The 27,318-nt window shown below is 37.7% G+C and overlaps 1 protein-coding gene across 1 annotated transcript; it reads right to left on the bottom strand.

The window, feature by feature from the left end:
- Positions 1-347: 347 nt before the first annotated feature.
- On the bottom strand, positions 348-23,030 carry ifngr1l (interferon gamma receptor 1-like). The gene is made up of 7 exons (NM_001360819.1): positions 22,779-23,030; positions 6,368-6,500; positions 5,228-5,403; positions 4,733-4,866; positions 3,218-3,392; positions 2,786-2,916; positions 348-1,882 (listed from the first exon to the last, which is right to left on the bottom strand). Exons 1-7 carry the CDS (start codon positions 22,903-22,905, stop codon positions 1,538-1,540), a joined length of 1,221 nt encoding a protein of 406 aa, NP_001347748.1. The 5' UTR covers positions 22,906-23,030; the 3' UTR covers positions 348-1,537.
- Between the last annotated feature and the right edge of the window lie 4,288 nt (positions 23,031-27,318).

The raw sequence follows: 27,318 nt of genomic DNA, 5'->3' as shown, positions 1-27,318 counted from the left end.
TGGACATTTTGTTTCCTCACTGAGGTTTGATTTCCTATTTGTAAAACACACTATGACGCTGTTAAAAATAAACACTATGTTCGGTTAGATGTGTTTTGACTACTTTTAAATGTACTTTGTATAATTATATATCTGTAGGAGCCTATGGAGTATTTTGTTAAAATATTTATATTGCACAGGGGGAAGGGACACAGTTTCGAGGCAAACCAAAAAAAAAAACCAAACAACAACAACAAAAAAAAACATACCACAAGCTACCTACTGTATAACAAAAACAGAAATTAATGCAAAAAGGATTTTTATAAATAATGAATTTTAAAAATTTACACAGAAAAAAACAAATTCTATCCATCTAATCACATCCACAATTTAATTTGTTTATTTTTTTTTTTCAGGAACAGCTGAAAAATGTCTGACATCTGTGTGAGTATATTTATATATATATATATATATATTTATATATTTATATATATATATATATATGTTGTACAATGAATGCTTATTAGATTGCTTTTTTGATACTACAAAGCGCATTGACTGGTGCTATTCATAGTTGGGTAAAACATCCAGTCAGTCATATCGAGCTCGAAATATCTTTAATCAAATGCTCAAACAAATCACAGATGTCTGCAGAACAAACAATAAGTGGGCTGGAAAAATCCTGTACAAGTATTTTCATGGCTTGAGCTCTTTTACAGATCTTCAGTCAATGCGGAATGATGTTGATCAAACTCAGTCCATCTAATTCAACCTATTTATAGTGGAAAAAAACTATGCCATCTTTGGAGAATTCAAGGCATCAGATAAAAAAAAATTGTTAGTCCTCAAACAGCCAGCATCTGTCTCAGTACTTTACTTGGCACGTGCTGAGACACCTCAGCTCTTTCTGTTTTTATATAACTCTCATTTAAAGCTGTTATTGAAACCATTTTCTTTTTTAAAAAAACCCTGTAACTTCTCCCCTAAACTAAAATGCCAAATATTAAAAAACAAACAAAAAAAAAAACATTATTGTGTTTTAATGTTAAAGCGAGCATCGCCAAGTTTCAGACCTCGAATAAGTCCTACTGTAGTAACAGTCTACTGCATTTGTTTCTTCTGAAAGGGAAAGGAAACCCCTCAATTCCCCACTCGAATGAACGTCTACAATATACCTGAAATGTTCAAGCGAGGAAAATCAAATCAATGGCTGAAACAGTACTAATGTGAGATGGAAGGAAAGGGGGCGGAGCTTCCAGGTGATATAATTTTATATGAGAGTGCTCAAAACACCCATATTGCTGTTTTATTGTGGGGGACAAAAAAAAAGAAGAAGAAAAAAAAGAAGATTCTGTTCAGTGGCATACGCCGATGTAAAAAGGCACAAAAAAGCATAAAGGCTTGCAGATCTGTAAATGTCCAATATAGTATATGAATACATTGCAGATTATCATGCACCTGTAAACTTGTCTAGTAAATGTTGCAATTCCACGCAACTACAAGTACAGAATCTTTTGAAATTGGTTTTTTTGCCAAATACCCAGGGTGCACTTTAAAGCTAACGTGGCCCGTAGGCATCTATAATTTCTCCTTGTCCCATATCAATAGGAAACTTTTGGCTGTCATAGCCTGAGAAGCTGTTCCCACTGTTAAAGCCTTCAGAATCTGTGTCCTCAGTCACCTCTCCATGGTCTTGCTCTTCGAATTCCTTTAGATCAGTATTGAGGTGAGAAGGGAAGTGAGTGGGATCAAGAGTCTTTTTATCATCAAGCCAGTGGGTGGAGGTATCTAAATGATTCTGATCGTCCATATCCAGCAGAGGGGTCTCACCTACAGACCTTACCTCGGACAGAGTAGGGTGCTCGGGCTCGTGAATGACACGATCGGGAACATTCACAATTGCCTGTAGGAGACATAGTGAGGTATCAAATTACTTTCTCTTCATCATGTAATACTGCTGCAGCCCTATTTTTAGTTCTATATACACACTCACCATCCACTTTTTTAGGAACACCTATATACTCATGCAGTTATCTAATCAGCCAATCACGTGGCAACAGTGCAATGCCAAATTTAATGTCATGTACTGTACAAACAGGGCAAGAGCTTCAGTTAATGTTCACACGTCAAACATCAAAATGGAAAGAAAATGTGATCTGTGACTTTAACTGGATGGTTGTACCAGATGGGCTGGTTTGAGTATTTCAGAAATTGCTGATCTCCTGTGATTTTCGCACACAACAGTCTTGAGAATTTACACAGAATGGCTACAATTCGAAGTCACAGAGATCAGACTTTTTCTTCATTCTGATGTTTGATGTGAACATTACCTGAAGCTCTTTCATGTATCTGCAGATATTAGGCATTGTGCTGCTGCCACATGAGGGTGAGACAGGAGAATCCACCAACCATCGCTGCTCAGAGGAAAGCGCTACCTGACTTCTTCTGCATACATGAGCTCACACACCTGTGATTGTCTAGTATTGCAGTGACTGACAGGGAAGAGAGCATATGCCACTCCTACCCAAAGAGTATGGATTTTTTTGCTCGACTATAGATAGCTGTGGCTTTGTCGGGATTCGAACTTACGACTTCTCGACAATAGAACGAATGCTTTTCTGATGCGAAAGATCAATGTGCCTGATGCATTCTTCAGATAGGTGTAGTTTCAGCATCATCTTTGTTAATAGCTGGTGTGAGGTGGGTGTACTGTCTACACACTCGTGGTGGTTGAGGAGATTTTCCCCCATGCAATGTAAAGCACTTTGAGTGTCTAGAAAAGAGCTACATAAACCTAAGGAATTACCTTTAGTATGGAGAAGATTGTGCTTTGAGAGTCAGGCCGAGTCAGTTTTTTGTAAAACACAATTCCCAATATTATTAGGATCAGAAGGCCAAACACACAGCATACCAAAACGGTTAAAATCAGTGTCCAATCTGTAAACAAAACACAAGATAAAAAACAAACAAAATGTAAAGTCTAATGAAATACAAAGATATTTTAAAATTACAGTAAACAAGCCAGTTTATATTAATGTTCAAGTTCCAATACTTTATCATTTCTATAGTAACAAAAAAAAGGTTATAAGAGGAATAAAACACTTTGGGACATGCTGTTATTAGAAAATAAATCCACTTGTTGCTGATTATTTTCCTATAACAGCATGCTCAGTCATGTTTTATTCTTTGTGCATCAATTTGGGGTTTCGTTCTGTCAGAACAGATCGATGAATCGTACCTGTCGCGGTAACAGGAGCTCCAGCGCCGCACACATTTGTGGAAATTTCAGTTGGTATTCTATTAACATATCCTTTGATGTGTAAACTCATGCAGCGCCCATAAAGACTTTCAATTAGGTGGATGTCTGCTGTGCATATGTCATCGTCCACAAGACAACTGTACTCGCTCTGTGTCTGTTGGGGGGAAAACATGTGATTTAAAAAAAAGATCCTTTACAAACAATGATGCAACCAGTACAACTAAAAGCATGGGAAAGTCTTCAGGACAGAGGAGCTTTCCATTTTCTTGGTAAAATTACAAGCTGCATGCTTTGATTGAGAGAGAGAGTGAAAGAGTGATGGAGTGTGAGAGAGAGTGAGAATGTGTGAGAAAGAGTGAGAATGTGAGAGACTGTGAGAGTGTGAGAGAGAGAGTGATGGAGAGTGAGAGAGAGAAAGAAAGAAAGAAAGAAAGAAAGAAAGAAAGAGAGATATGCTGGTGAACACTTGTCTTGCAGATTTTCCCCAATATTTGAACTAACTACAAACTGTTTATTAAAAAAAAAAGAAGAAAAAAAAAAAGGAAGTGGTCATTAATGGTCATTAATAAACATTGCAATCGTTGGTAAAAGTACTGTGGTATAAGTGGAATAACACACTTCAGAATGTAATAATCCACGTTGAGTCGCATCACACTATCCAAGAATTTAGGATAACGTAGAAGAACATGGCCCGTCATGTTTTATTCTCTGCGTAACATTTGCTATATCAACAAAAGTATTTTTAAACTAGGGGTTAGGGGTTGACTACATGATTAATTCGTTCACTAGTCAGCTGTGGGGCCGCCAGCTAGTCTGGGCACTTGGGCGGAAAACCCTCCAAAAAAAAAAAAAAACAGTGAGGCAGACGCTAATGAAAGGCACATAGATGGTAAAAACGGATTGATTGTAATGTTTCAGACTATTTGGAAAATTACTTATTTAAAAAAAAAAAAAAAAAAAAAAAAAAAAAAAAGTCAACTGGTCGACACGTAAAAATTAATACAACCCCATTTATAGGCTGTATGGACATTATAGAATGGTAAAAAAGATCTTTAAGAAGAACTCGTACAGAATTCTATCACGTATGCTAAGTCTCACACTGGTCTTGTCTTCGAGCTCCATGGACTTCTTTTTTAACATACGCATATGATACATTTGGGAATTTGAAGTCATTCGGTGAATCGCACTAAAGGCAGACAGTCGACACGTTTCTGAGTCATTTTAGGTCTGACTTCAACCACAGCAAATAGGTGTTGGTTTTAAGCCCTGTTTATGTGGCGTGAACCCACCCTCTCTGTACAGTGGTGCGTGTGGGATGCTACAGTCGTTATGTTACAGGTCTGGTGTGAATTCTAGATAGTGATAAAGTTTGTACTTGCTACAGGATGTTCCACTATTGTTTTTCGCCTGCTGGCACGGGCTAAGTCAAATGGAGTCAGACATTGCACCTGTGTCAGACAGTTTTAAGAAAGTCTTTAAAAACACTGATCTTACCTGGTTAAAAGAAATGTCGTACCAAAATTCATCATTGAGAGATTCATCTTTATGGACATAATAGGGATGTTTAAAGGAGAGTTCGAGTGTGTGTGGTAAGACGGAAACCTCTAACACCGGGAAGTCCACCACACCTAGATAAAAAAAACACAACATCCAAAGAGTATACAGTCAGGAAATTAGGGGGGGGGGTCACACAATGTGGCTACAAAAACAGTTAAACCTAACTTGAAAGTAATGTGATGCCATTAAGAGAAAGACACACAACAAAAAACAATGAGTGCAAAAACAAGCCTAACCTTATCTACAGCAGCACTAACTGATATTAAATGTAGGTCTTATTATTATTATTAGGACAATAATAATAATAATAATAATAATAATAATAATAATAATAATTTGTGCTTTAGTTGTTCCGTGGAATAATGTCTTTATAAGAGTCAGTATAAGAGTTATTCAATATGGTTTGTTTGGATTTCATTCGATGAAACCTACATCTGACATCAGAATTTAAGTCTTCGTTGTAGCTGAAGCTAAAGCCGTCAGATGAAACGTGAAGGTCTGATCCTTTTGGCTGAGCTTCCACTGTTATGTAGTAACTATTCCCAGGATCCTGAGTGTATTCGCTGACATCCAGGGAGGTCTGATTGGTACGTGCCGACTTGGGTTCACTGTAGATGACCAGACAAGTATATGACAAACAGTATTACTCATAAGGGGAATTTTCACTAATAAATTATATCCTAATTAATTTAATGACAAAAGCTAATTTTTTATTTATTAAATTTGCCTTGTTTATATTTATCAGGTCACAAGTTATTATTATTAAAATCTACTACTAATACTATCACAAAAAAGTATATATTTTTTAATATATATATATATATATAAAAAGCTAGTGTGTGCACTTTCAAATATTTCTAATATAATAGAAAACGGTGAGTCATTATTTATATGAATAATAAGTGCATTATTTATTGCAAATAGGTCCCACAAAAGGGTATCACTTTTCTACATAACCAGCATTTCGTTCAATTTAATTGAACGAAGCAAGTTGTGCAGCAAGATAATAATTTTTAACTTGCAGCAAGTTAATAATTTTTTAGGACTGAGTTTTTATATATATATATATATATATATATATATATATATATATATATATATATATATATATATATATATCAGTTATACATTATTATATTTTCCATGTAAGTAAATGAGCATAACCCAATTTTTTTTATTTTTAATATTGTGGTTTTGTTTTAGTCAAGTTTGAAGTGAAATGCTTCAAAAATATATAAAAATACTAAATCTTTGTAATTTCAAAAGAAAATAATATTGGATGCATAGCAATATTGGTTGTTACTCAGTATCGAGATAGATATAAGTAATGGCTAATAAATAATTTTATAAAATAAATTGTATGAAATATTAAATTTAATTTTTTTAAAAATCACAGTGCATTTAGATTTCTTTGCAGTTAAAGTTTGCACACTTAGCTGGGTTTTTTATTATTGTTATACTCCACTTTGTTGGCCACATATTAAACTTCTTAAGCTCTACATTACCTTTCAGTATTTATTTAATGTGATGTAATCTCATTCAATCCAGTTCTAGGTTCATTATCTAACCTACCCTTCATATTCATAGATTTCTATGTTGAATGCAGTCTCTAGCTCAGGTTCACTGTAGTTCCAATATAATACATTTTTAAAATTGTGGCATGTCACACTGACATTGGTTAGGACAGGAACTGTGGAAGGAACAACTGTGGAAAGAAAAGAAAGAAAGAAAGAAAAAATCATAAAAATTCAACATTACCGGCATATACTGTCAAACAATTGTACCACAATTAAATGTTTGGCTTTTTTTTTTTTTTTTTTTTTAACTTTAAATACAATGATCTCACTGTTAAAATAGGTTTTTAAAAAAAACAAACACCTTAATTAGCACATTAATTAGTGAATTAGCAAGACAAGTTGTAGAGATATCATTCAGAAATGTTTATCTGCCAGGATCACACATGCAGGAAATGGATCCGTGGGTAAGTTTTTAAGTTTCATTATGCGTCTCAATTGCAAACTGTTGACAAATGGGGTTCTTGTATCTACGACTTTAAGCTGGTAAGCTTTCACTTCTGCATAGAGGTTGCACATTATGTATGCAGCAACAAACAACACAAAGCCTTCTTCCAAGCTGCAATGTTAAACCAGTAAAGGGGCTGATGGGGGAGAAGACCGTGCCTGTAATGCAAATCATGTGTACTGCCACAATAAAAAAAAACCCCTATAATACACTAAAACACACGAGTGTTTGTTTTGTAAAATACTTTCATAGCCACCGTCTGTAAAACCTCTCCTTCTGTAAAATGGCATACAGAGAAGGACTTAGTTCAAAGATTAGATAGAGTTTGTCATGATACGATCTACAGAGGAAGCCTGACTCAAGAAACAGGAACTCCATGTTCACTGCAGAGAGCAACTATTTCAACACAAGTTAACAAACCTTTACACATTAGTGTGGTATTTCTTTTTAGAATTTAATCTGCCGCCAAAGGAAATTTGTACGTATTCCCATTGCAATCGATCAAAAAGTAAAATAAAAATCTAAACAAAGCAATAAGGAATGCATTTTCCCTCATATCCAGAGGTTTTTGGTGGTGACGTTATAAGTGATTACCTTTTAAACAAGGTGTAGAAATAATTCATAACTCTCACAATGCTTATGAGGTGTGTTACTCGACACTTAAGCTGTAAAAACTTCATTTAATTCTTAAAAGAGATCAATGCACAACTCTTAAAAGGCAAGCTGTATAGATCGTATATTCCCATCCACCCACATGAAGTTCGTATTTTTAGATAAGATTCTTACCGTAAAGCAGTTCAGCTTTAAAAACAAGACTAAGCAAGACTATTTTTGCTATCCAATGCCAAGAACACTACGACCCCTGGCACAAATTATGGAAACACCACACTTGGAGGATACTCACCCATCTTTTTTACTTTGTAGCAAATAAACAAAATCACAGATATGAGACAAAACAATTTTTGTTTAATAGCTGAACATTCTAGCTTTGTGAAACATACCTCAAACAAATTACATGTAGTTATTTTGATTAAAGGCATATTTTGTGCAAGATCAAGTAGAGGAAAAAATGATTTAATCATCAACAAAAACAACAACAAAAATCAATCACAATTAGTACTTTGTGGCGGTTCCTCTGTCTTCACTAATGGACATGGACTTCACTAATGAAAAATGATATTCTCCATCGAGCTGGTTCCAGGTTTCTTGAATAGCAATTCACGGATCAGCTTTGCAAGACGGTGCCTTGTCCTGGACCAATTTTTTAAATTTCCACCATAAATTTCCAGTCGAATTGAGATCCAGACTGTTTGCTGGCCATGTCGTTGATTTGATCTGCCTCTCCTGAAGAAAAGCTTTAACACTCTTTGCTCTGTGGCAAGATGCATTATCATCCTGAAAAATGACTCCGTCATCAAAACCGATTTTCTATCGACAGAATGAGAAAAGTGTCCAAAATTTCAACATACATCTGTGCAATGACCATTGAGGTCTCTCCTGGTCCTTTAACTAATGTTTCATTAGAACGGCACCAGACAAAAGTTCCAGCATCAGCTCCTTGGCCAATGCAGATTCAGTGATACAGAATCACGAACATCACTTTCAACCAAATCATCTACACTCCATGATTGCTTCTCTTTAGCCCACTGTAACCTTGTGTTCTTCTGTTTAGGTGTTAATGCTGGTTTTCATTTGGCTTTTCTGTATGTAAATCCCATTTCATTCGACTGGGAACAACCGACATCTTTTGCCACACTCCGTGTGGGATTTCTTTCTTGAAGGAGTTTTATAATCCTTCCCATTGTTTCGATTGCAAACTCTCATGCTGGGGCCATGTTTCCTTTCAGTCCAACAGCTCATTAAGCTGTGCAAGCACTCTCTTAACTGCAGAGTAATTTGCATTTTTAGACTTATGCTGGTATTTGTTTTAGAAATGCAAATTACAAGGTGATTCAATCATTGTTTTCCTCTACTTGATTTGGAAAAAAATATGAATTAATGCCATTAATTAAAAAAATTAAATGTAATTTGTTTGAGGTATGTTTCACAAAGCCAAAATGTTCAGCTATTAAACAAAAATGGTTTTGTGTCATGTCTGATTTTTTTTATTTGCTACGAAGAAAAAACCCAGGTCAGGGCTCCAGATGGCGACTAACTTTTTAATTTTGCGACCATGTTTTTTCTGCCAGTCGCCAGTGGCCACCGTTACCCGCAAAAAAAATTAAAAAACAAATGAAATAGAAATGGCCATACGTCTTGCTGTGTTAGGCTACTGAACTCTCATCTCCTCTTTTGCCTGCGTCTATCTGCCCTATCGCGTGAACTCCTCTATGGTTTCCAATAAATAACTTTGCACTCTTGTCCTGCAGTGGTTGAAGCGTTGGCTGTATAGATGAACAGAAACAGGTTTAACGTCACATTTATAGGGTTAAGAACTTGGAAGTGTTTACTTTATTAAAAGGTGTTTAATTTAGTTTGATGTGGTTTAGTTCGTTGGAATGTGAATTTATCCGTTATATGTAGGCTAGCTAACTGCACAGTTAAATAACGTTAGCCAGCTGACAAGAAAATGAAATGCGCAAACGAAAAATATCAGACTTTCTCATTCCCTGCCCGTCCAAACCCTGTCTCCTCTACATCAGATGCTGACGATGTTGAGACCAACTCGACCAGTGAAAGTTCTCAAGTGACTATCAACACTGCATTGGCTCCCAGTGAAATCTGGCATTGATTATAAAATACTATTAATGACCTATAAAGCACTAAATGGTCTCGAGCCACAGTATCTAAACAGTATCTAAGAGACCTTTTGGTTTTCTATGATCCGCCACGCCTACTCAGATCAAAAGATGCGGGCTATTTGACGGTACCTCGAATAGCGAAGGCTACAGCAAGGGGAAGAGCTTTCGCTTATAGAGCCCCACATTTATGGAACAGTCTTCCAATTAGTGTTCGGGACTCAGACACAGTCTCAGTGTTTAAGTCTAGGCTAAAAACATATTTGTTTACTCAAGCCTGCCCTGAGTAGACTTTTTGTTATGCTAAGCACAGTCCTAATAATCTTCTCTCTCCCTCTCTCCTTCTGTTGAGACACACACGATTTTATGGAGATACTAGAGATCCTGATCCTTTATGTCCTACCTATGGATGGAGCTCTCATCTACTCCAATTCCAGATTGCGGGGACTACGGCTGCTTCTGAGGCCAAACAGACTTCATATAAATCCATAATGAACATTTTCACACTATCTGCTGTTACCCAGATGAGGATGGGTTCCCCTCCGAGTCTGGTTCCTCTCAAGGTTTCTTCCTCTTAACATCTTAGGGAATTTTTCCTTGCCACCATCACCACTGGCTTGCTCAGTTGGGATAAATTCGCACTTTTAATATCTGTATACCGTGTTGATATTTCTGTAAAGCTGCTTTGAGACAATGTCCATTGTAAAAAGCGCTATACAAATAAAATTGATTTGACTTGACATTTGAGTCATCCCAGTCCGTTTCAATCGGTGTGCAATCTTTTACAGATGATGACATCCAAGTGCAGCAAGTTCAGTCTTCTCCCCTCCCTGCAGCTCTCATCCCGACAAGACAGTTTAAATCAGCTTGGCTACAAGAGTTCGCCTGGTTACGTTATGACAATGGGAAAATGTACTGCACCTTTTGTGCTAAAGCAGGAAAAAATATTGCTGGTAAAACAGAGTTCATTACTCTGTTTTGAAAAAGAAACCATGAAGAAGCATGGTTACAGTAAAAAACAAAAGAACGCCAGGGATTGTGTCATTCCTAGGTCTTCCCCTCGTGCCACCCCAATCGTGAAAGCAGTGCAACGAGCTAGTGATAAAATCGCAGAAAAAGAGATGAGGGAATGGAAAATAAAATTCAATGCAGCCTACATGACTCTGAGCCTGAACAAGCAGGAAACAACTAACTGTACATAGTTGAATAAGAAAGTGAAAATAAGAAACAAATCACTGGACACTTAAGTATTTTACGGTAATATGATTCAATATGATATGTTGAACATTGCACATATTGTGTATGTAAAGAATACATCGTGTAAACTATGGGAGGCAGAGTAAACAAGTAAACAAAGGCAGACAGTACAGAGGGGAAAGAAAAGGCTGTGTGAGGTAGCCATTTAACAATGATATCATCATATGAAATCACATCAGTATATTTTGGCTCCTGAAAATTTGATTTGGCACCTAAATTAGGTTTAGGCTCCTAGATTTATTTATTTATTTTTTTTTGCCTGAAGCCCTGCGGATTTTCCAACCTACCTATCTAACTAAAATGTGCAGGATTTATGATGGTAATGTCAGATTGGACCAACTAGGCTGCAGTTATGACGAATCCATAACAGGCCAGTAAAAGTCATAACAGATTAAACAGCTCGCTGAGTTATGAAGAAAAGAGTTGGATATGACATCAGTTTATTATTGCAGCTCCTAAAGCCTAATAATAAGGAATCAGCAGTTGAAACGGTACAGGAGAAGTTGAGTGACCTGAAATTAACAATGTCAAGAAGCTTCCCAGAGCTTTTAAGTGTGGCAGCTAATTTAATTCTTAATTACCCCCCGGCCAAGCAAAACAAGTAGCCGAGGAGGTCAAGGGAAGTTAGCCACTTCAGCTTTAGATCAAGATCTTGCAACTCTGCATTCCTGAGTGCATTTAAATATAATTTATTTATTTAATTTGTAACCTCATCCCTCCATAGTATTGGGACAGTTAGGATTGTATTGGGACAGAGATAATCCACATAAAGCAAGTACCCAAGACGCAATTAAAACAGCTCCCCCAAACCAGTACAGGCGGTCTGGTCATCTTTTCATACTCAAGTTTTTATTGCAGCCATCTCAAGCCATATTCAGCCGTCTTATGTCATTAAGTGATGACGGACATAGCTTATGATTGTCCAGTCTTGGTGCCTTCAAGTATGGGAAAACCTTACTCAAAACCTGCTGCGTAACACGCTAAACTAAAGATGAGGAACAAAACAGGAAGTCAGTGGTCACATGTTAGGGGCTGTTGAAACACCAATTGAATTTCAAATCAAATGTCCGTTTTTCTATTTGTAAATGGATATGGACAAAATCCTGATATCATCTAGGTAGAAGATGCGTGTAAAGGCCAGGTGTAAATATTTGGTTAACTCAAAACCTTTGACATCTCTGAAAAAGATTCTTCTCAGCTAAATGTTTCAGTACTACTCAAGACTTCTTCAAAAGGAAGTGGAAAAAGTTGCTGAAAATTTCTTGTTGCACACATTTCTTTACCTCGTACAAGAGGAAGTCTTAAGAATGCCACAACACTCTTTAGACAAAAGGTCTTTTTCTGTTTTCAGCAGTTCTTGCTCTTCCCGGATGTACACAGAACCCAGCACGTGCACGTACGTACTCGCAACACATTACAGCAGATCTAGAGAAGATTGGCCTGCACTCTCCCTACTTTACCTGCGGAAGTAGGGCGTTATGTATCACAGTGTATGATTTCACTGAAAAATGCATTTTCGTATCTTACCATCCACTTGTTAATTTTATTACCTGATCAAATTGTGTACTCCCATGGTTCTCATCCCATATGGGTCTGGCTCTGACACCCCAAAACTGTAAACTGGATTTTTCCATCCCTCCTTCTGAACCCATAAATCATGCTACCGAAGATCAGCATAAATACAAGTTCTCTGAATACGTCATTCCACATGCCTTCTAAAAGAGACCCCATATTAGGATCAAAATCTATTTCTCCTGACAGGAGCCATGACTGTGCTGAAAACCCTTTGCCTTTTAATCCGATACTGCTGTAAACATGTTGAATTAATATCTCTGCTGCCAATGCTAGCAAGTTCATAACTTAATCATAAACAATGGCTATCAAACACACAGAGCAGCATGTTATTGCTGACTAGAACAATTTCTTTTTTTTTTGGCTCAGCGTGCTACCATTCCTCTCTTTCAAAACTTGAATGCTAAATGCAACGTAAGCGATTTATATGGAAAAGTCACACTTAAAAAAGAGAACCTGGCAATTCCCAACCACCAGCCAGCTCTTCCCTCTCATACAACAGCTAACAACTGGGGAGGGTGAAGGGTAGCACATGCGTAAAGAAAGCCAACCGCAACTTTTTGAACTTCTGCTCATGCTGTGTAACACACTAGGTATAATGTGCTATCTAGCCTCTTCTACATACCTGAGCTCGTAAACAATCATGATTCGCAACAATTTTCTTCAAGTTCTGTCTTTTATACTGGCTCTGATAGAGCTCTTCCTCCGATATATTGTACTCCATTACATGTCAGGATTCAGACATGTTCACTCCTCAATCAGTCTGCACGCTATGATGATGCATATCGTAGGATGATTAAAAAAATGCCTATTGATAGATATTTTCCAATCTCACCAAAGCCACTTCTTTGAAGATGAATTATGTCACTAAGGTTGGAGCTAGGAGCTACCAGCGGTGTGCTGTAACAAACAAAAACAAGCATGGCATGAAACTCCCAAAGACAGAGTAAAATCCCAGCAACACTCCGACACAGAACAGGCATCAGCCCAACTAAAAGATGAGGAACTTGTATCTAAAACGGGAGGATCTTCTGTCATTTGGGTAGAGCAAATCCGAAACTGACTAGAAACCAGACCAGACATGAACGCATGCAGTTATTTAGTTTTTTTCCTCAATTTTAAAGAAAACGTTACACATCATTTCAAGATATGAAATTAGCCATATTTTGTCCATATTGCCCAGTCCTACTCCTTCATATCAGAGAGGACACCGATACACTGCGGCGATAGCTGCAATTACTGTTTCCACAGATAAAAGATATTTTTCATTTCTGTGGAGTTCTTTTTATAAAAGATTTTTTTTTTTTTTTTTTTTTTTTTTTTACTTTAAACACAATTTCTTGCAGTTCAGCACTAAAAACAAGACTAAGCAAGACTATTTTTTGCTGCATAGCGATTGTCACACAAGGGTCAATGGCAATAACATATAAGGCAGTAACTTATATAGGGTCTGAAAAGATATATTTTTCTTAGAAGTCATTGAGACGTAATTTCATGTTTTGGGCAATGCCCTGTGTTCCAAAAAAGGTGCTGTGGCACCGTTTGATAGCTAGATAGCTATCGCAGAACAAGTATTTGTGTAAATAAACAACATAACGGTTGACATAAATACAGCCAGTATGTAGATACAAACGCATTCATGCCACAGTACATCCTTAAGCCCTTTCATTAACGATAAGCTATTCGCTACAATAATATTTCAAGCCTGAACACACACCCTTATGAAACAACACAACTTTATCTAACCTACCTCTACTCTCAGCGACCAACGGTAAACGATGCGGACGTTGGCTACTTGTGAACAAACTCGGAAGATACACATAAATCATTCGTTGCTTGGTAGCTAATGTTATCTACATTGAAATGAACACGTACTCGATTAAGTAAATGACATAACGTTTACTTATTATTAACATAACTTATTAGCTTCAGTAATATTTGAAGCAAGGACACACATCTCCATGAAATGACAACTTTCCTTAATTAACTTACCCACCTCTCTCTCGCGCTCTCCCTCTTTCTCCAAATGATGCGGAGGTGCGCTAGTTTGCAAACAAACGCAGCAGATGCATATGTATCACAAAACATCGAGTCCCTAGATTCGTTCACTGCTTGCTAGTTAAGGATAGCTAGATTGAAATTTGGCTAGCTAATCTCTTCATGCATGCACATTTCAACAATGGGATTCATTCAATGAGTATTCTGTTTTTTTTTTGTTTTTTTTTTAAATCAAATATTTAGTCCATTGATCGATGTTTTGATGTGTGTGATATAAAATATACTTCAAGACACCAATGTTATCTTAGACCATGAACAGGGTATCCCAAATGTCTCCATACATAGGACAAATTAACTATTTTTTAGAGCAAAATGTCTAATAAAATTTTACATACCTAGCCTTTAAGAATGCCTGTGATTAAATAAATAAATAAATAAATAAATGACGTATGGAAATCATTCTGGGAAGCTGTTGCAAGATTGCGATGGACTTGAACGGGAAACATGACAAGCACATCACACACAATGCTGTTGCCAGAACTTATTAACAAATTCAAAAAGACTGGAAGTGTTGCGGACCAACCGAGAAGAGGAAGTCCATGAACACCCATCCACTGATGAAGGCTCAACCGACGTGGGGCTGCCATATATAGTGCTCTATGTATGGAACAGCCTGGAACACCTTTTGGGACACTCTGTAGTTTTATAATATTGTAGAGCAAGCTACTCTGAAATCATTGCCGAAATAAATGTTTACAATTATGGTCTAACTCTGTTATAAAAAAAAGGCTAGTGGTTTGGGTTATGTAAATAAATGTGTGGGAGAGTATTTGTTGAATGACCCCACTCACTCTTACATGATACAGCGTAAAGCTCCAGAGACCTCACAATCCTCCTGTGACTGGAAAAATTGACTGATAAGAATCACAATAACATTTCAGCTCTCTCCAATGTTTGTCACTCCCATTAATTACCCAGATTGTGGAGGCCCACCACAGTTTCATAACGAAACAAATTTTTTTTTCACTTTTCAGAACAACATTAAAACTTCCCTGTTTTGCACCGGCAAAGCATCTCACACTCCAAGTCAGTCCGACCTGGCTTGTCTGTGACCTCTAATATCATTGGCCAACTCATTTATCCAGAAATCAGTGCTGATTGACTGGCTGCTACTGTGACGAACCATTAGCGACGTTACTGTTCTTCATGAGAGACATGGCTGCATCGACAGTCACTCTTCGGGCACTGTGGGGCGGCTGTGTCTCAGGTGGTAGAGCGGGTTGTCCATTAATCGTAGGGTTGGCGGTTCGATTCCCAGCCCACATGACTCCACGTACCGAAGTGTCCTTGGGCAAGACACTGAACCCCAAGTTGCTCCCGATGGCAAGTTAGCGCCTTGCATGGCAGCTCTGCTACATTGGAGTGTGAGTGTGTGTGTGAATGGGTGAATGAGACACAATGTAAAGCGCTTTGGATTAAAGCGCTATATAAGTGCAGACCATTTACTCTTCATGCGAGTCACATATTTTTTTATTTGTCGATAGTTTTTTGACTGATACCCATGCAACATACTCTGTTATGTAATATAATATATGTAAATACAGAGTACCTGTTGTTAATAGACAGGAAGTGTTCTACCAGTTTACTAACTAGCCTTTGCATTCTTGGGATGTTAACAGATAGTAGAAGAGCCATCACTGAAGCCTGCGAAGGCAAAATTTCCCCATGTGCAGTATATTACAAACCATTTATTATAGTGTTAAGTACAGCTTATCTGATTAAAAGTACAGTTGTGAGTGAGGTGTAGGACACCTTGTACATGGGACTGAAAGCATGAGCAAGACGAGCAATACGAGTTAAAACTAAATCTTTCACTGAAATGATGGAGTAAAAAGCAATGTTGTAATCACGGTCACAACAGTAAAGGCACAACCCTCTGTTACTAAACCAATCGTTTATTATCCGGGGGCTCACAATTAATTATGAAGAGTCTATATGAATGATTATCGATATGATGATATCAGCTGGATGGAACGCTATCTATTGACATCCCGAGAATATAAAGGCTAGTTAATAATCTGGTAGAACACTTCCTGCCTATTAACAACTGGTAAAGATACCCTGTATTTACATACATTATATTACATAATGGAGTATGTTGCAAGGGTATCATTTGAAAACTGTCAACAAGTAAAAAATAAATAAATAAAAAAGAAAGAAAGAAAAAAAAAAAAAAAAGACTCACATGAAGAGCGTCCGCTGAATGTTTGGAACAGATATTACAATAATATATTAAAACGTAGGCGTCTTTGGTGCTCCCTAAATACTATAGGTGTCTGAGCTAGACAATCAGCTTAGGAAAGAGAACACAATGTTTGTTCTTGTAGTGGACTGATGGCTATATTCACGGTGAGAGCCAGTTTAGTTATTCAAGAGTAAAAGTAAAACAGGGGTTTACGATTAATTTTTCATAAAAACATTACAAAACTAAGTTTGGATTTACTTGGTTAAAATTTTTTTCAAAGTATCAACAGAATAATACAGGTTCCTCAAGCGTGTAGAAGCATTACAGTCCAGTAAGATATGTTTAACGGATAGTGGGTGTTGACAGGATGGGTACTGTGGTGAATTTTCTCCAGATAAATTGGTAAAAAATGTGTGTGCGAGCCTTGCATGTCCTATCCGGCATCGAGCGTAAGTGACTTGATCCCAGCGATTATTAAAAGAGAATACGTGTCTTGTCCCAACAAGAGCATTTATTTCCCGTAATTTGTTGTTTAAACACTGATCCCACTCTGACTGCCATTTGTTTGTAGTGTGCATGTTTAATGTTGGTTTCAGGTCTGCGAACGGAATAGACCATTTTACTGGTTCTGAGGATAATGCTTCTTTGGCAGCTCTATCTGATTGTTCATTATGAGACAATTTTGATTCCAGAGATAAGTTGTTTAAAACCTTCATGTTTGTTGGGTGATTGGTTTTTATGGGTTCCAATGCTTCCAGACATGATTTGGAATCAGTTATGATTAAAATGGATTTCTGTGGAACAGTCTCAATGAACTTCAGTGCTAGTAATAAAGCATTTGCCTCTGCAGTAAAAACTGAACTATGGTCATGGATGCGTATGCTTTGAAAGAGTTGAACTGTCTGCTTCCCATTTGGTTTTTGGATAAAACTTTTAAAACATTCATAGCTTTAAAATATTTCTTTTTCATTTAATCATTTAATAAGCAGTTAGATACTGTTGTTGGCCTTTGCTCGAGAAGAAGATATAAAAAATCAGAAAATATGTAAAGATATAAATCTAGTGCATGTAAGTGTAGAGAGATTTCGAGGAACAGCAGAGGAAACACTCGGTCACGTCTAGTTCTCACTGACTAGCTATTTTTGCTGCGTCGGCAAGTTGTCTGAGATGGCAGACTGTTCCGTTGGCGGCGTGGTTAGCGCTTTTGCAGGATGGAGACACTAGCCAGTTGGTGTCCAACAACACTGAGGTTTTCCAGTCCTTAGGAAACTTCTCTGCTCAGGAAAATATCAGTGTGAATGTCCAGGAGCAACTAAAGTGATGATGCACATCAACATCGTCAGTCAGAAGAAAAAGCTGTGAACTGTGGTTCACCTTCTACTAACGTTAATGAGCCAGACAATACATGCGTGTCCATTCATTTTTGAGGTTGCATTTACTGCCACTATTTATTTTATTATACGAGAAGATATTAATGATAAGGTGGCCCTGAACATTTCTCAACTCTCACCACCCAAATACAAAACCTTTGCTCCGCCCCTGTGTAGAAGACCGCTACGACAAGCTCCTTTCTAATAAAATCAGCACAAATACAGCTTTCAAGACAAATAAGATGATCAAGTTGCTCAATTTACTTACTTGACCCCTAGCTAATGCCTACTGGGAGTCTGAGAAATATTTGATGTTCCATTTATCCTACATAGAGCAGTCCCAGGGCAAGTACTGACCAGCCGATTGATTGGATTGAGCCATTCCAACCTCCCACCCAGGTAAAGTAGGAGCCAAAGAACTGTGTTGAAACAAAGGAATCTACAGCAAACCGCATTTCTCAGGGACCAGGATCTCTTCCTCCACCAACACGGGTCGCAACTCACGGCAAACAAGTAGTCTCTTTTCCTATTTCTTATAGTGGTAAAGAGGTTTAAAAAAGGGATCTATTAAACTCTGGGTTCTTACAGAGTGGTGGAAAAACCTTTATAGCTGTGACCCTAGCAAGGGGGGCTTGAGGATTGTTCTCTCTTGCCCAACGAGAAGACCCTAACACTATGAAGGGAACGAGCTAAACACTAATCCTTTGACAGGCTATCCATGTTACTATTCTTATCTGGAACGGGCCGGTGGGGGTGCAGGTTTGCATCCGAACCAAGCAGGAGCCAAACCTGACTCCACCCGTTTAATCAGTTGTTCTTGGCTTTCATTAGACTCAGGTGTGGCTTCACCCCTGGGTTAAACAGTTATGGGAATGGGAATGTGTTCTCCACAGATACAAATCCATCCAGTATAATGCAGCATAAATACAAGCTCTCTGAATACGTCATTCCACATGCCTTCTAAAAGAGACCCCATATTAGGATCAAGAACGCTGCCTAAAAATGCTGTTTGTACAGGCAACCTCTTCCGCAAGCATGGCGACAATGTTTTAAAGTGTCCACAAAAAAAGCATTGGTGCAATTCTGAAAATTGCAACTTGCTGTAATAACATTAAGAAAATCAAATGTTGCTTAACTGACCTTCTCTTTATACAATACAGTGAAAAGCAGTAATGTAAAGTTTTTATGCACTCAAAATTATTTATCTGCCTGTGACTGCATACATAAAAAGTACATTAAAAATAATAACAATAAAATAAAAAAATACATGTACCATGAACATATTTACATTACATTTATTCATTTAGCAGATGCTTTAATCCAAAGCAACTTACAAATGAGACTTACAAGTGTCATTACAAATGAAATATACTCTCTAAACGAAGTGCGGTAAAATAATAAATAAAGAAATGAAAAACAATCACAGGAAGACTGTGGTTAAACCTACACTTGCTTACTGTTTCTAACCACAAGCACCTCTGCTGCCTTTTCTCGTAACCGTACACATCAGGCTTCACTGTGGTTGAGAAGTGTGAAAATAAAAACCCACGTTGTGACTGCACAGCATAGCTAACTCTTTTACTTGTACTGTATCTGCTGCATCGGGAACACATTGAATCACATGATCAATGATTTTGCCCTACTATCATTTCAACACAGAAACATTTAGATATTTTGTTCATTTAGGAGATGTTTTCAAATACCGCAATCCAATACTGTGGGAGCTGTACCACTCAATTTGACCCATTATAACACCACTCGGAGTCCAAATATCAGATCAGTGCAAAGGGATGCGGGTTTAAAAAAATTAAATAAAATATAAAGTTGCACCGTCAGAGAAACACCACAGCACCATCCATGCAATAAAATGCTTACAGCACTTTTTAATGTAACCTGACAGCGCCTGTGAAACCTTTACCACCGTTATTGAAGCTTACATGTTGATGCCCGAGTGATTACTGAGCATTATGTGCTGGGATCACTATAAGGAGATTAAACAGGTTTGTACATGCTAAGCGTTAAGAGTTTCAGATCTTCAGTGCTCTAATCCAGCGGTAATTCAAACATCATGTGCCAAGATACCAGATGACCTGCCCACACCAAGATGGCTCTTTCCTCTTACTGTAAAATCTAAAATCACATCTGAAATCCACGATGATGTTATGTGAACATTCCACTACCAAGTAGAGACTAAATAACATCACAGAACTGTAAATATTATAGCACAGCATCCAACAAGACTAACACACTGTTACAATTGGTGTTGTCAACTTTGTTGATATATTTGGAAAGCTTTTAGTCTCATTTTAATTCTTTATTTAAAAAAAAAAAAAAAGATACACATCTAGCAAAATTCTGCCCATTCCCACTGACCAGTTAGCCCTCCTCTATCACACGACAGCTACCAACAGGGGAGAGTGAAGGCTGACATGTGCTTCCTTGGAGACACAGAAATTCACACTCACACTCAGAGGAAAGCGCTATCTATCCTCTCCCACATATCTGAGCTCACAGACACTCAAAATTGGCTAGTGTCGCTGTGATTAACAACGAAGAGAGAGTGTATGCCCCACCCAAGAGCATAGTCAATTTGCTCCAATGGTCCCTGTGCACAATCTAACAACTTTTTGATCAGACTTCAGAAGCATATGTTCCCACCGAAGAGTCACTGATCTTTATAGTCTGTCCCACATGTACACTTTCTTCTTCGTTGGCGATATTTACAAGTAGTGCAAGCCAGTTATTCCACCCGTAACCACTTCCTTCATGTCTACTTCCCAACTCCTCACTGCTTATTTTTGTTTTTGATATAATTGATAGTATTTTGGAAATATGTAAGTAGTTTGTGGTATGTATGCATTTAAAGACGGCTTCTTTTTAAAAAAAAAAAAAAGAAAAGAAATATGTTGTGTTTATGCTGATAAAATTCTATCCAATTCCAAGTGTCTTCAGAAAAGCTTTTCTTCCTTCATGAAACATGCAAATGACATTGACAAGTCAATGAAAATGTAAATCAGCATATGACATCATTCAGCCATTTCTAACGACTTTTTGAGCATGCATTAGCTCCTTTCTGAGTGAAGACTAAGGTTACATAATTATGATCCTATTTTAGCATAGACCATCTAAGAGAACGAACAAGCTTTTACAACAGTGGTCCCTGGAGATCTACCTCCCTGAAGACTTTAGGCATGTCTCAACCAGCTCCCTAATTCAGTAGTCAGGGCACTATTCAGGGAGTCGGCCATTTTGAGTGTTGTTTATACACAAAACCCTTCCAGTGCACTGCAAAAACCAGGGAGAACTCCATGTAATCAGTGACTGACAGTAGTCAGTGACTACGTTTACATGGACAGCAGTAATCTAATTATTGACCTTATTCTGAGTAAGACAATATTGTGATTAAGGTGTTTACATGAGTTGCTGTTAGAATAATCCTTTCATGTTCCTGTTTTACATGTTATAGGACATAGTTCGATTAACGGCACACGTCATTACGTCACTGCGCCACGCCGTCCCCTCCAGAATTTCACGTATCGACATCTTCTTTATGGTACCATATACAGTTTTCTGTGTTTTTATTTTTACGAACGCTTCAAGTGCGGTTAATTATTTGTCATGCTATACATGCAAATAAACGACTGCTTGAAGCCGTGGGCTGCGTCCCAAACCGCATACTTACCTACTATATTGAAGCCGAGATACATGTATTTCGCCTACTATACAGTAGGTAAGTATACGTTTTCGGACGCAGCCGTGCTCTCTTGTTCGCCGTAAAACAGTTGAGCGCTGCCGTGTGTGAACGCGTCCTGTCGCAAAATGCAGTGAAAACTCCCACACGACGTTAATAGTGTGATTAAGGTGTGTACATGTCTGTAATACACGTCGATAATGCGACTAAAACAGGAATACTCCACAGGTCTTAATTCCATTTGTGTTTACTTCGAGTATGACTATAGTCGGATTAAGGTCATAAAAAATTGCTGTTTACATGCTAGTTTCTTAATCAGAGTATTTTCTTAATATTGGTTAATACTGGATTATTTTTGTCCATGTAAACGTACTGACTGATTCACGACCTACTGCGCCAGGAAATTGGTTGAGACATACGCTTTAATATCCAACCATAACCATGCCAATCTCATCATCTAATCTAATCTAATCTAATCTAATCTAATCACCGCCTTTAGAAGTTCTGCATCAGCTAAAACAGGTGTGTCAGATTTGAATTGTAGATGAAACCTGCAGGAAGGTAAATCTCAAGCAAGAAGGTTGGTGATCACAGCTTTACAACAGTTTGTGGTCATTAATGGCATCACTGGTCAATATGACACTGCAGAAGGCAGTGTAAGACCACTCGTTTTAGGGGTAACGCAGCAACAACACCACCACCACCGCTCGTATCTACAGCTGTTATGTACTGTATACACAGCTCTTCATCGATGGATATCTTTTACATAGATTATATTTACACATAAACTTTATTCAATTCTGTCATAAAGCTTATTTACACAGCTAGCAAGCCAACTATATGACAACACCGCCGGCTATCTAGCTAGAATTATCCTTATTTTTACGCTTCTAACCTAAATAGATAGATAGCTCATTCGAAGACTCGCGTTAAATAATAATAATAATAATAATAATAATAATAATAATAATATGTTTAAAGTGATGTTTATTAGCACTCAAGCTATACGTTGTTAGCTAGCTAACTAACCAACCAACCAACCAATGTAAAACTCGTTTAAAGGTCAGCCAAGTTAGCAGTGTTTACTTACCGGTAGAGAAGGCGAAGCTCAGACTAACATAAAGACGCAACAAGACGCTGAATCTCGGCAACTCCAGCATTGTGTCTTGGTTTGTTTTAAACAAAGAAAAATACCAGAGGTTATCAGGCAATTTCATGAGACGTTCAAACACTCATAGAAAAGCTTCTTTCTTCCCATGGAGTAGGTTGATGCTAGCCAGCTTTCACAAAGACTCACAGCTGGTTAAATTTCACTTCTCCGTACCAGTTTCCTGAAGCAGATGGCAAACCTCTTCTGTATTTCCCCTCAAACTCCACGGACTTCCCGAAAGGCTTGTGGTTCAATCACAAATACATTCATCGTTCGCTATATAGGTCACACAGATAGTGTCCAACACAAAGGGTTCTGTGCCGTAGGTAGCGCACTACATCCAACACGGAGGCGTTTAGGACCGAGCCGGTGTTTTTTTTTGTTGATGTTTTTTGTTTTTTTCCCCCTCCCTACTAAAGCACGGTTCCCACACAGACTATGGGAGTGTCTTGTTATTAACTCTTTCACACCAGTGCAGGCCCACGGAAATCATTGTGGAGTTGGACAAGGACACGTATTCAGAGGCGTATAAACGCCTGTAAGGAGAATTTAATAGCGAAATTGCGCATAGCCATCTTCAGAGCTACAGAAGCAGGCATGGTGTATCTGCTGAAAACAGAGATGGGCGTAGCTCAGGTCTTCATGCGCATGAACTTGAACATGAGCCAATTTTTATTACCTCATGGAACAAGAACTTGCATTACAGTACTGCATTACAGTACTAGTGTCCTACATTCTGATGTAAACACGCCATGTTTTGTGCTTTTAAATCAGAAACATTGCTCGTCTCTAGTAGCACTTAATATATATATATATATATATATATATATATATATATATATATATATATATATATATATATGTGTGTGTGTGTGTGTGTGTGTGTGTGTGTGTGTGTGTGTGTGTGTGTGTGTGTATACAGGGACATGCAGAGAGTTCCTCAGGGGCAGGGGCTAACTGTTAATTTCCCCTATGGATGTATATGAGATTCCCCTGTATATGAGCTTCCTATTAGATTAGTATATGACTGCTTTCCATCTTCTCATTCATACATGATCTTTTTTATTTTCTTTTTCATTTTTCAACTGTCTAGCTTTTTGTTACATCATATTACATTTGACATCAAAGACAAAAAAATATTTTCTTATTCAGTCTGTATTGACTCTGCAGGGATAGACTCTGGAACAACTGAGACCCTGATCAGGATAAAGCGTTTAATGAAGACGAATGAATGAATGAAAAATAAGAAACTGGATTGTTGAGTTCTTTGCTGAGTTCCTGAATAGTACAGTCACCATAATGCGGATTGTTACATCATGAATATACAGGAAGTTGAGTTATGATGAACAAAATAAACAAACAAACAAAAAACTGTTTTATGCTTATATGTGCTTCCTACCAGCAAACATAATATTGTTGTTCATATTGTGTAGTTATTCATGGCATAATCATGTTAGAATGACTTTTTTGGGATGCCAGGGTGCTCGGATAGAGACCAGACGCACAAGTCAGTATAAAAATCTCTGTGTTGAATGAATGAATGTCTGCAGACATTATATATACTGTAGAGTTTCGTCCACACAAAGAGCACATAAAGGAGCCGTTGTGAGCTTCACATTCCAACTAAGAAGTGATGCAACGAATCCTTCTTTCCTTATGCTAGTGAAACAAAAACATGCCATTTAGACCCAGAGAGACATCTTCAAGGTAAAAAAAAAAAAGATAGTTAATTATTCAAAGGAATCAAACAGTATATGGTGATAAGAGAGAGAATCTGCTCTTTGTCCTATCACAGGGAGAAAAGTATTTATTTCGAAACATGTCTGTGATCTAGCCAAAGGCTTGTTTGTGGAAGTACAATGTTAAGTTTTATAACCAAGTCCAATAATGCTACTGCCTTCCATGTATCAGCTTCTATGGAAAGCACTAAGAACATACACCAGTGAATACAAGGGAACTGCTCTATATTCTGTTTCAATGTTTCAGATGAAGGCACGTGTCATCTTACAGCTTTAAGCTTACTATAAGGAACAACCATTAAAAGAAAAGACAAGGAGTTCCTCTTTTGAGTTTTGATTCTTTTCAAGGTTTCTGCCTCATGATACCCTGCGAGTTTTTCATTTCTACTGCTCGTCTGCTTTGTCAAAATGTATATAATATAATAATAATAATGTTATTACTGTTGCCAGTCCTCATTCAGTTAAATATATACCCTGCTTTTGCTTTTTGCTAAAAAAAAATCTGAATTAATCTCAGATTAACTATTTTTATTTGACTGTTTACAACGGCTGTTTTTTTTCTTCTCTGCTTTTTAATATTATATGAGCTAGCATAGACAATGCACATAAGCATTTGTACTTTGATCATTTTTAGATTAAATTGCAGCTTGTTGAAGTGCTCTGACAAAAGCACTATGTTTAAATCTCAGACTGACTTTGAGGCATTTGGTTACCAAAATAGGGAACGTGTATGTAAACCTTGAAACCAACATGAAAACTATGTAGCACAAAATCAACTGGTAGACAATGACATCAGTACAAATGAAGCATATTGAAACTAGAATAAACATTGATTTTCCAAAAAGTCCTAATTTATTACTGCCGAAGGCGATGAAAATGGACGCAGAATAAGTGACATTGCACCCGGACAGGTATGTAAACACAAATTGTATAAAGTGTTGAACTGTTTGAATGACAAGCTATACATAATGAATTAAGCAGACACATTTTATTACTTAGAAAGCCAACACCACAGTGCCATGACCAAGAACCTGAGACCTTGTAACACTAACAAGTCACATGACACCGGGGAGGGAAAATGGCTAACTGGGCCCAATTTGGACATTTTTACTTAGGGGTGTACTCACTTTTGTTGACAGCAGTTTAGACATTAATGGCTGTGTGTTGAGTTATTTTGAGGGGACAGCAAATTTACACTGTTATTCAAGCTGTACACTCACTACTTTACATTGTAGCAAAGTGTCATTTCTTCAGTGTTGTCACATGAAAAGATATAATCAAATATTTACAAAAATGTGAGGGGTGTACTCACTTTTTTGAGATACTCTATCTCACAACTACTGATTACTCTTTGCATGTGACAACAGTCTTTCGTATTCTTCACATGTCTGGGCTATGGGGTAAGGTGGCTAAACAGAAACCCTTTCTCACAAAAAACATCCACGCTCAACTAAATCACCCAAAACCATGTGCCAAAATGTATTATGGTCTGATAAGATCAATTCCAAAAGGTATAATAATTCCATAAGTCCGAAAGGTATGATGTTCCAAAAGAACACCATACCCATGGATAAGCATGATGGTGGCAGCATCATGCTTTCAGGATGTTTTTCTTCAGCTGGATCTGGGGTTTTAATCAGGGTGAGGGGAATCATGAATAGCTCCAAATACCAATCAATTTTGGCACAAAGCCTTCAGGCTTCTGCAAAAAAACTAAAATTGTCACGGCGCGAGACGTAAGGGCGTAGAGTACGGAAGCAGGTGCAGGTAAAGACGTATTTATTTAAGGGCAGGCAGACAAATCCAAATCGTAATCCAATAAACGTAGTCAAGACAGGCAAAGGGTAGGCCGATCGGCAAACAGGCATAAACGGGGCATAGCAGGAATCAAAGTCTTGGTCACAGAAAACAGGGTCAAAATACAAAACAAGAAACATGAACTAGTACTATGAACTGGGGTGGAAAAATCAGCATGGACTAAATGAACTAATCTAAAGATTAAACTAACTAAATCTATCAAGGAACATAACATTAACAACGTATCTAAATCTACTGAATCTCCCTCTAACTATATTAACTATATCTACTATAATACTCCGCGAGGTAAACAGGGATTTGAGCGGTATATATCCCGAATATAATGGCAGCTGTAAACAATAAAGCCACACCCCCGAACAACAACCAATGACAAAACAGGGAGGAGACAGAACAGAAACAAAACAAACGCACGCGTCCACAGTAAACAATGTCACAGTTGTCAACATCCGAAGAGCTTGTGCTCGCTGAGCACTCGTGCACATAGCTCGTGCATGCGCGCGCCCCCTCATCTCTCTGAGCGCGCTGCCAGAAGGGGAGATTGTGACAAAAATGAAGAGGAATTTCATCTTTCAGCATGACATCGACCTGTTGTGGATAAAAAATGTCATAAAATAAACATAAGGGAGACCTAGCATCCAGCAAAGGGGAGAGGAAGGACTGACGACGGGCACCTAGACACATAGAAGCGGGATTATGCGGACATTGACAAATTGGAATTACACCTTAAAGATCTTTAAGAGCAGTAGTAGTCAAAAAAGTCAAAAAGAGGTATACGAGCTGAGCTGAGGTGTGCTAATACACACACACACGCTCGTACAAGCTGCCCCCCCCCGCGAGATAACAATAAGACCAAGGTCACTCTACATTGTTTAGTCTTGTCCACTTTCTATTTTACGGGTAATTCAAATTCTCTGCTTTCGATT

The sequence above is a fragment of the Ictalurus punctatus genome, chromosome 3 (genome assembly GCF_001660625.3).
Source record: "Ictalurus punctatus breed USDA103 chromosome 3, Coco_2.0, whole genome shotgun sequence".
NCBI classification, from domain to species: domain Eukaryota; kingdom Metazoa; phylum Chordata; class Actinopteri; order Siluriformes; family Ictaluridae; genus Ictalurus; species Ictalurus punctatus.
The sequence above is the reverse complement of the archived record's forward strand: the minus strand, read 5'-3'. Positions and strand labels throughout refer to the sequence as shown.

Excerpts from the sequence above, each read along its gene's own strand:
- ifngr1l (NM_001360819.1), bottom strand. The coding sequence starts at position 22,905 with ATGAAATTGCCTGATAACCTCTGGTATTTTTCTTTGTTTAAAACAAAC. Across the intron at positions 6,501-22,778 it reads GAGCTTCGCCTTCTCTACCG|TTGTTCCTTCCACAGTTCCT; the intron begins GTAAGTAAACAC and ends TTCTTTCCACAG. Across the intron at positions 4,867-5,227 it reads CTTAAATTCTGATGTCAGAT|GTGTGGTGGACTTCCCGGTG; the intron begins GTAGGTTTCATC and ends TTTTTTATCTAG.